The 10,502-nt window shown below is 41.3% G+C and overlaps 1 protein-coding gene across 1 annotated transcript; it reads right to left on the bottom strand.

The window, feature by feature from the left end:
- Positions 1-3,960: 3,960 nt before the first annotated feature.
- On the bottom strand, positions 3,961-8,536 carry LOC109415344 (uncharacterized). The gene is made up of 7 exons (XM_062844509.1): positions 8,133-8,536; positions 7,942-8,072; positions 7,559-7,876; positions 6,480-7,496; positions 6,082-6,420; positions 5,538-5,697; positions 3,961-5,464 (listed from the first exon to the last, which is right to left on the bottom strand). The coding sequence occupies exons 1-7, from the start codon at positions 8,209-8,211 to the stop codon at positions 5,013-5,015; spliced, it is 2,496 nt and encodes an 831-aa protein (XP_062700493.1). The 5' UTR covers positions 8,212-8,536; the 3' UTR covers positions 3,961-5,012.
- Positions 8,537-10,502: the final 1,966 nt, after the last annotated feature.

The raw sequence follows: 10,502 nt of genomic DNA, 5'->3' as shown, positions 1-10,502 counted from the left end.
CTTGCTGATGTGAAGAATATTATACGGCTTTAACCAGTTGGATTTTTGCACCTGGGCCAGCGCTATCGCTGGAAATGCAATTTACTCATTTTTTGAGCTGTTCCAGTTTAGCTCAGTTTTGTGTGAATCTTACTCATTTTAGAGTAACATTTTCTTATCGTGTGTGTGGCAAGCGCGCTGGTACTATTGATTGATGCACCAAGCGAAAAGAAGAAGAAGTTTTGACATCCAAGCGGTGTGCCGTCGATTAGATCCTCGTCGCTGATTGGTCGATGGATGTAAACGGCACACCGCTTGGATGTCAAAACTCTTCTTCTTACCACTTGATGCATCAATCAATAAGCTATTTTACGAGACGTTCTACCGGTGGGCCGCTCATTGTTATTGTTTAGATTTGATGTTTTTGTTTTCACGAAAAGTAGCATAACATGTGGTGAGCGCCAATCACATTTTTGCTGGCAGAGATTTTTCGGTTTCTAATTTGGCATGTATCAAACCCCGAGCTGCATGATCACACTAGCAGATGAAAAAAGATCCCCACGGTCTATGGATATTGATTATAGTGGGCGGATTGACGCATTTTTGCAGATAAATGAACCCCGTTTGTTGGATGGGCCTATATCACATGCTATGCTAGCGAAAATGTAAATAAATGGGCCCATCGGTTGAACTTCAAAACTGGTAAACATTCAAAAAACAGCTGATTTGAAACGTCTCATAAAATGCCTTATGTACACTCAGAAATAAAAGTATACACGGAATTACTATTATTTATGCATTTTGTATTCGCATCTCTCTCACTCTCTTTTTGTTTTCATGCTATCTGCCGTTTAGCCTGGGTTGAAGAGAAGTGTTTCGTCAACCCAGGCGAAGCACCAGATAGCATGAAAACAGAAAGAGAGTGAGAGAGATGCGGATACAAAATGCATAAATAATAGTAATTCCGTGTATACTTTTATTTCTGAGTGTAATATGCCCAATAGAGTGGGTCATCGTTTATATGGAAAAATGAAAAATTCAATGGTATCCCATCAGATCAAAGCTTTTTTGATCCCATTTCAGGACCCAAAAAGTGTGCAAAATTTGGACACGATCGGTTATGTCTACGTTTTGCGCATCGCGTTTGAAGTTTGTATGAAGTTTTACATGGGAAAACACACTTTTTTGCATTTGTCTCATAACAAGCTCGAATTATTTTAAAACCATGTAACCGATAAAGCGAAAACATAGCCTAGGGTGTCCTGAACAACTTTGTCGAAGACCGCGAAGTGGTATCTGATGCTTACGAAAAAAGTTATATCGTTGGCATTGCTTGGCGAAACAGCATGATTTTGTTGCTATTGTTATTCTTTTACATGTTAAAACATAAGCACATGCATGCGGTTCGTTGGTTATAACTATTTTTACAAGCATCGGATCGCTTTGCGGTCTTCAACAAAGTTTTTCAGAACACCCTAGGCTACAGTATCCGTTAAAAAGTTTAAGACAAACTTTTTCAACTTATGACAAAAATGCAAAAAAAGTATGTTTTCCCATACAAAATCCCATACAAATTTCAATTGCAATGCGCAAAGTGTAGACGCAACCGATCGTGCTCTAATTTTGCACAGATACTCAGGACCCGAAACGGAACCAAAAAAGCTTTGATCTGAGAAAACGGTTCCGATGACCCACACTAATGCCCAAACAAGTTACCAGTGCTTGCATTACAAAAACATCTTGGACCGATCCGCGCATTTACGGCTTATCACTCTTTTCAGCTACATGCCCTATGTAGGCCTAGGTAGCTTATATCAAATGGCTACAAATCATTTATTTAGTTAACATCAAATTCATGATAATACTGAATCAACAATTTGCCGCCATAATACCCGATTTGCTGCTGCAGCTCTCCAACGTCGGTCACGCCCAACACTCGCCAGATCACGCTCCACCTGGTCCGCCCATCGTGCTCTCTGCGCTCCACGCCTTCTTGTACCAACCGGATGGTTAGCAAACACCAACTTTGCAGGGTTGTTGTCCGGCATTCTTGCAACATGCCCTGCCCACCGTATCCTTCCAGCTTTGGCCACTTTCTGGATGCTGGGTTCGCCGTAAAGTGCAGCGAGCTCGTGGTTCATCCTTCTCCGCCATACACCGTTCTCTTGTACGCCGCCGAAGATCGTCCTTAGCACCCGTCGCTCTTCTGGAGCCCATAGTAGGCACGACTTCCACTGATGATGCGCCTTCGTATTTCACGGCTCACGTTATTGTCAGCCGTTAGCAAGGAACCGAGGTACACTCAGAAATAATAGAAATCGAGGCATGTTTTAAATCCAATCATTTTTGTCTGTTTTGTAGTTCATACATATCCTCGCTTTAAAAGTATACTGCGTCCCAAGAGGGTTTCGACTGGATGTTTGTGTCGTATTTTCTGGACTCCATGCTCGGAACCACGTGTGTTCCCTCAATCTTTTTTTGCAGTCCGGGGAAAATTATTCAGAGCAGCCGGAGTACGTGCGTCCGAACCAGAAATCGTACACTGAATGACCTTTGAATCTTTTCCGGATCCCGAAGACGCGATGAGAGTTTCTCTCGTTCTCCCGCTCTCTTGCGAAGCTTTCATGTTATGCTCTTTTTACCCGAATTCGTTGTATTCATAATTTTGCGAGCGAAACTGAGTCTACGATATTTTCTCTTCTTTAGTTTACACCGGAAACTTCTCTTCTTTTAGTCGCGTATACATGCACCTTCGTGAAAGCTTTGCTGATCGGAAAGCTTCCATTCAATTCGGATAAAGCCTTGGATAAAGCTCTAAACCAACTTAAGCATTTATCTATACACTCTTTACAGTTATACTCATTATTGAGTAAATTGATCGTTATGCTAGTGTAGTAAATCAGAATTAATTATTTAACCGACCTGCTGTATATCCCACAATATTCCGCTTCTCTACTCTAAACCGAGCTTAAAATTATTTGATCATTGATTTTTTTTTGTATATTGAGTAGTTTTCACTGGCCATTTTCAAATGTTACGCGAAAAAAAGCTTTTTTTTTTCACCACTCCCACTGCGCTGGCCGCACTGGTGCTTTCGAAGAATGCACGACCCCCTTATATTCACCATGCCGTCAAGCTGTCATCGTGCTGTGCATTTGTATTTGTACGATGCATTTGTTCACGCATTTGACGTTTGAACTTTGGGAAGATTCAAAAATTACGTCCATCGTTTTTCGGGATTTCTAGACCCCCCCTCCCCCCTCTGTCACGCAATTTCCCTATACCCGATACACGTACTGTCACACTTTTCTATACACCCCCCCTCCCCCAAATGTTGGACGTAATTTTTGAACGTTCCCTTTGCCATATTTACAAAAATTTGCTCGTTTCTCTGATCTGGCTCTGCTCAAATGTCGAATGAGTGAACGGAGTGTATTGATTCGTAGTTGAGTAGTGACGCTGCAATCAATGTGTTTATGAATCATTTCTCAAAAAAGCGATATGGACCAGTACACTGCAAAAAATCCAAACGTCAAGGCTACGTGAAAACATACGTAGCTTTTTTCCATCGCACTTTTCACGTAGCACTCATCTGAATTGAGGGTGACGAAAAATGAACGCATGAACTGATGAATTCTGTCATTCCATTGAAATGCCCCGTAGTAGTTACGTGGTTATTATGTATGTTTAACTAAGTACTCGAATATATCGAAAATGAGCTTCCGGTAATTTTTAATAAAAATTCAGATAAAACCCATTACATTTAGCGTTGACTTCAATGGTCTTTTTGCGATTACCCCAAATATTTTTGAATTTATATAGGGTAAACGCAAGATTCTTCGCCTCTGCTATAAAATTCGCCTTTTTATTAGTAGTTTGGTATGAAAAGGCGAACATTAAACCATTTTTAAATGGAGCGAAGAATATTGCTTTTACCCTATATAAATTTATGATGCCTTTACTAAAACAAGTCTAAAAATGATACTACAATGGAATATTTATTTCAAGAAATACAAAAAACTTGCATTAGTCATTTAAACTATTCTTAACTCTAAAATATGACTTATCACCTATTTTATGTACAGATACTGGGAAACTATCAAACAAGTCAATTTTCAGCACTTCCACTACGGGTAAACATCGCACTACTTCATACGCCAACAAATGCTCATAGTATTCCCCTACCTCCCAATGTTGCATTATCAAGTATAGCCCGTGAGTATGCTTCATGATTTCAATGATTTCAAATAGGTACATTTTATCATTTTCCAACAAAGTTATGAAATATCCAGTATTGTAATCAGTTCCTTTATACTCTACGCTACTTGATAACAACACGTTCAAGTCTGAATCAATGTTCAATGGCTGTATTAACTTGCAAAAATAATTACGCAAACGCAAATCAAACATTTTAAAATTACCAGTAACAAGTCCCTCAAAAAAACATTGATTGTAGATATCGTACGTAAATTGCAACGTAGCTTTGATGCATAGCGAATAACAAACATTTTTCCTGGAAGGCATAATATGCGCATATTGTTTGAAGGCTCTGTGTTTTGCCTCGTATCTGAAGCACATCATATCTGCTGCTGGACCTGATGCACTTATCACCGAAGGATAATGCACAAGGAAATGGTGCTTAGGTTTCAGCTCTCTTTTAAAAAGTTCTATATACATACTATGATGATCGTTAATTAGTCGTCGCAATTCGTCAATTGTGTTAAACGAAAATGAACTTCTAAGGCCCCGGCGATGACTGACTTTGCTGGCTAATGGCACTGGTAGTATGTTCGACATTTCTATGGTCGAGGTTCTGATATCCGGCATGATGGTTGATGTGTTTTTTGAATGGATATACTTTAGAAAATACTTGAGGACAATTGGATATCGTACATCGATACTGATATACAGCAGGAACGTTGTGGTAGTCCTTAAGATGTAAGAGATATTCATTTGGTGTGGCGGAAAGGATCGAACAGCCATAGATCATACAGGTAATCTGCGACATGCTGACAACTATTTGTATTATTGTATTATCCTTTGTCCAGATAAACCTTTAGTTTGTTAATAGACGCGTAGGATTCTTTTTGTTGTATGCCGTAAATGCAGCCGCTGAGAAAGTGCCAAACCAGTTTAGAAATTTTCGAAAACGGAAGTCCGAGCACTGCTGTTAGCTTGATAAGTATGTCTACTGCTCTTGACGCTGACTGGAACTCATAGCATATGTCACCGTAGCAGACCACGAAGGTTCCCTGAAGCTGGTCCAAGTTTTTCCCCACTGCAATCAGTTTTGGTACAATCGGCAGGTTCAGCTCGGTGTAACTCCGATATGTTTCTTGAACTTTCAGTTGAGCTTGTTCTTTGGCATCAACGAAAATCAGTGTGTCCTCTTGTCCAATCAAGATGGTAGGCTTCAAACGAGATGCAGCTGCAATAGGCGGTAAAACGGTGTTCAGCGCTAGCAACAGTGCACATACTTTCTTATCTAGAAAAGAATAAAGAATATGCTTATCAGATAAATTTCTAGTTAATTAAAATCTCTTTCAAGCAAAGTTTACCGTTATTGGCGCCTTCGTCAAACAGCTGCTTCAGTAACTGTGCCGCTGACGGGTCCAATGCTCTTTTCTTGATGTACTCTGTAATCCGAGGTAGCAACAGCGGCAGCTTCATCCATCCATTCTCCGCATTCGGAAATGCTTTTTGGAAATCAATATCGATCTAGAATGTTATAAAAAAGTAAATACCTATGTCAATGATTTTTCATTATGGCCTAACTGACAAATTTGTTACTCTTCATAGATCCACTCGTTGTGTTATTACAGAAAGTTTTCAAAAGACTTTTTTTTGTGTAAAACGGCTATATCTTGCCATAGGACGGCTACATCTTGCTATAGGAACAAGAAGAATGTTGATTTAGTTTGTTTTGATAAAGTTATTAAATAGAGAATCGACAAAGCCAAATTGATCAAGTTTAGTTAGGCCCAAATGAAAAATCGTTGTCGAATAATATCAATGTTTACGAATTGTTCACGGAACAACAGATGAAAAACTATCACCCCAGAGCGTGTATGATTAATCATCATTTATAAAATATCAACTTACCAGCTGAAAACCGTGATGGCACTTGTATTGCGGATATGTCGTAAAAATTTTCGGAATGCGTTTATGGGACAATAAGTCTACCTTACGCAGCTCGTAACTAGTTCTCCACCGGTCAAGCACAACGCCCCATGGTTCAGTATTCAGCATCAACCATTCTACTGCTTCTTCAGCCACTACGTTACGAGTGGATTTGGGCTCAACATTCACTTGTTTGGCTGATTGATACTCGTTCTCCTTGGCTTCGCGTTTTCGTTTCCGTTGCTTCAAGTTGCCTATCTTATTTGCTATTTTTCCTCCGTGATTTTTTCTATCTCCGCCTCTTGGGATGAAGTAGTTTTCCTAAAAAGATACAAAATTATTTATTTAACTAGGTTTTTTTTAATGTGAATAAAACATACTTCTCGTTCAAACTTGAATAGTGACGTAACTGCCAGCGTGTACTTTCGAAGGTCATCAGTTAGTAGCTTACTTCTGGTGCTCAAATGGTGTTTTGCAATGATTGTGCAAAGTTCCTGCTGCTTGTCATCCGAAAGTTCTCCTGTGGCACCATATTGTAGAATTTCCTTTCCTCCTTCAGATACTCTCAGCAGCTGTTCCAAAACTTTCGGTGTAAAAACGTCGTACTCATTCTGTGAAACCGCTCTTGTAGCAATGACAGGAGAGGATTCGTTGGTATGTTTCGGCTTGGCTGGCTGAGGATTGTTTCGTTTGTTTGGATCTACTTCTTTAAGTATTTCTTCAGATTCTACGGACGAAGCATCCGAATCCCTATCGATGGATGGTAATATCCCTACTGTTCCACCAGGGCAAGCAGCTGTTGCTTCATGAGTTGAAGCCTGTGGCGTTATTAGGACACTTTCCGGTGCAGAAGCATTACGAGAAGTCGAAGCGATTTGGAGATATTGAAACAGATTGCATCTGTTTGTTGTCTCTTCAAGTCTGACGGAGGACGCGGCTGTTTCTCTGGTGAATCGCAGTTGGCATGCGGCAGATGAGGATGCGTTGTAATTTTCCGATTCCGAATCCGCTGAGAGATGGTTGTTGTTTTTGTTCGGCTCTCCCACTTCCAAGGCGCTTCCAGGGTTCACTGACACATAGGTACCGTCCGAAATATTGACGATGGTAGGAAATCCTCTTCTGGTTCCATCAGAGCAAGCAGCTGCTGATTCATCCACGTATACGGGCAGCGTTATCAATATATGTTCCGGGGCAGTGGGATCCGAAGAAGTCGAAGCGAGCTGAAACTGCGGGACTGCTTTATTCGCGCTCTCTCTTTGGGTAAGCGGAATTTGACAGGTTTCCCCGTCGGCTTGATCACAACTATTCGTTGTATCAATCAATCGGATGGAGACTGAGGCAGTTTCCACTGGGTGTTCCGGCTCCGGTGTTGAAGGAAAACAGATAAGTTTTGAACCCTGCAGAAAAAAAAAAAAACAAATAAATGCCTTTGTAACATTCACAACACAAACTAACTTACCTCTTGGCTTCGATTATCGCGTTCAGTCTTGTTCTCTTCGATTCCCGAAAAGCTGGCAACGCTATCGGCAACGACTGGTGAAAAACTTTCAGAATCCGGCTGTCCAGTTGTTGCTTCCACCAAGGCTTCCACCTCCTCCGAAGAAGTGGATGGCTGATGAGCAGCAAATTTATCAGGAGTAGATTGGTGTGGCGGAGTAGATCGGCGCGGCGGTAGCTGAGTACATACAAGCGAATGTGGATCAAAACTAACTTTTCCAGTAAGCTGCAATCGGTATCCCGCCGGCAATGCCGAAACTAAATCGGTAATTTTGGATTCCTGCGGAACATTCAAAAGGACACTAAAAGTTTCCACTCCTAATGAAAAGATAACCATTTACTTACGTTTCTTGTTCGCCAAGACGAAATAATTTCGAAAAGGACTGCGTATTTCCAAGTGATTTGCGTCGGCTCCAATGATATGCGGATTTGATCCGCGGAAATTGTCAACAAATCGATAAAATCAACTCCACATTCTGTTCAAATGACAAAATATTAATTAATATGAAACATATCTTAAGTTCTGTTCAATTTACCATCAAATATTTCCAGCAAATGGTCCGAAATGTCTAAATCAGTTAGCAACTCTCGAAGACTGTTTTGAAAAGACGCCATCTTGCAACGCGGGTACAGCACAGAATGAACGAGAAGTGAACATAACGTTCAATTGTCAAAATGAATTCAGGGTTGTACGTGGTTTTAACGTGAGGGGCATATTGAAACACAGTAAGCACAACTGTCGGTCCATTTAAGTTCGATCGATGTTCCGGTGACTGTTATGTTTGTCAGGTAAATTCTCGAAAAGTTCATTTTTCTTGATCTACGTGATTTTTCAGATAGCTTTGACGTTTGGATTTTTTGGAGTGTAGGTCTGTGCCAATAAGGGAGAGAAAAAAAAAAATTTCTCAGAAAGGACATCGTGCAAGTGCTAATTCTCCTCATCGAAGTGTGCGTATGTTGGACATCGGTTGGCCTGGGTTATGCCGTTTTTCTTTTTGAACCTGGGTTGGAACTGGATTGGCGGAAAATGTGTAAACAAACAAACGTCAAACAAACTCAAACAAACTTTAGTACAAGCGAAACCGAAATCGGGTTGGGGTTGAAACTGTGATCTCATCCAGTTCCAACCCAGGTTGGAACTGGATCAAAAAGAAAAACGGCATTAGTTAGTGGCGTGCCGTTTTCGTTCTTGTTTTGATTTGGATCGAAGTCTAGATTACGGAAATTACGCTAGAAAATTTACTACAACGAGCCCAAATTCTTGAAGTTCCTAGTGGGCAAGAAGAGTGCTTTGGATCCTCGGCGATATTCAACCCCGTGTCCTCCTTGCAGCCGTGATTATGTCGCCAGTCCAACTCCAACCAATTTCATGCATAGCCGAAGGCCGATAGATTGGATTACCGTAGGAAGGGGGAGATTCGTACTCTTCTGTTGATGTGCAGATTGATTACAAGCGAGATTTTTGCAACAAATTTTCGGAACGATGACGTAGGTATAACATATATATTTGTAAAATGGGTTCAGTTCAATTCAAGTATATTTTTGTATTCATTTAAGCATTAAAGTGACTTCAACTTACTCGTAACATAGTAACATTTACTGATAGATTCTGTACACGAAATCATCATTGTATCGCGCGGGCTTTTTGACGGTTTCTCTCCGACGGAGCCCTGACCTGGTCTGTTTAACATCTGTTTCTGGTGTCTGCTGCGGTTGAGCCTGTTGATTATCGAGCTCATCTTCACTGTCGGATTCCGATGCAACATCTACTCCCAATGATGGTGGGCCGGGGACCTTCTTCAAGTCATTGATGCTTCTTGCGTACTGTATACCGTTACCGCTCGCAATTACCATCTTTGACCCTTCCTGTGCTACAACGGTGTATCTTTCGGAGGAAAACGTAGGATCCGTCTTGGTTTTCCTTTGTTGTTTCAAGAAAACCATGTCTCCGACACGTATATTCGAAGGTTTCGCCCCTCGTACGCGGTCTGCATTCTTCGTACTCGTCAGTTTTTGGTCTGCGTCCTGCTCTCGAACATTTATACGGTCCACCTCCTTGCCATTTGCTTCATTCCAAAGGCAAGGGAAAGTTCCGCGGAACTTCCACCCGACGAGTAGTTCGAAGGGAGTAACGTTCAATCTTGAATGCGGTATCAATCAGTGTATTGTGATTGTGCACGAATACATCAAGCGCCTTCCGCCAATCCTTGCCGTCGATTTTGGCCGCTGACAATGTTTTAATGATTGACTGATTCTGCCTTTCTACCATGCCATTCGATTGTGGGCTCAAGGGGATGGATTTACGTACTCTCACTCCTTTTTCTTGCCAATAATCACAGAATGAAGAGCTCTGAAACGGAGGCCCATTATCACTCTGGATTATGGGCGGTAATCCCCAGCGTTTGAAGACGTCCTGCAAAGCAGCATTTGTAGCATCTGCGTTAATTCGCTGCATTTCAATCACGACTAAAAAGCGTGAGTACGTATCCACGACCATAAGGAACTCGCCTGAGCCAAATCCTGGGACCATCAGAAAATCGATTTGGATTATCTCCCATGGCCCCTCTGGTAGTTCCCGTGACGCCAGGGGGACGGGAGGATTTTTCCTTGACAGCAGCGTGCAAGTGTCGCAGTTTTTAATAAACTTTTCTGTCTCAGCATTCATCCTTGGCCACCAAAAAAACTCACGCATAATGCGTTTCATTGCAATGGACTACTTCTGAACAACTTTGCCGAAGACGGCACATTTCTATCTGCTTTGGATCACGAGTTAGAGACGTCTAAAACTTCACTTGATAACTAGCGCCACCTAGCGGCGAAATCTCCAACTAATTGGTAAATCAACAGAATGCTCTTATTCTTCTGAACAACTTTGCCGAAGACGGCACTTTTCTATCTGCTTTGGA

The sequence above is a fragment of the Aedes albopictus genome, chromosome 1 (assembly GCF_035046485.1).
Source record: "Aedes albopictus strain Foshan chromosome 1, AalbF5, whole genome shotgun sequence".
NCBI lineage: Eukaryota > Metazoa > Arthropoda > Insecta > Diptera > Culicidae > Aedes > Aedes albopictus.
Note: the sequence above shows the minus strand (reverse complement) of the source record. Positions and strands in the feature narration are given on the sequence as shown.

Bases quoted from the DNA above. Each gene is read 5' to 3' on its own strand.
- LOC109415344 (XM_062844509.1), bottom strand. From the start codon at position 8,211: ATGGCGTCTTTTCAAAACAGTCTTCGAGAGTTGCTAACTGATTTAGAC. The intron at 7,497-7,558 runs GTAAGTTAGTTT...TTTTTTCTGCAG, and splicing joins GCGATAATCGAAGCCAAGAG to GGTTCAAAACTTATCTGTTT. The intron at 5,465-5,537 runs GTAAACTTTGCT...ATTCTTTTCTAG, and splicing joins TGACGAAGGCGCCAATAACG to ATAAGAAAGTATGTGCACTG.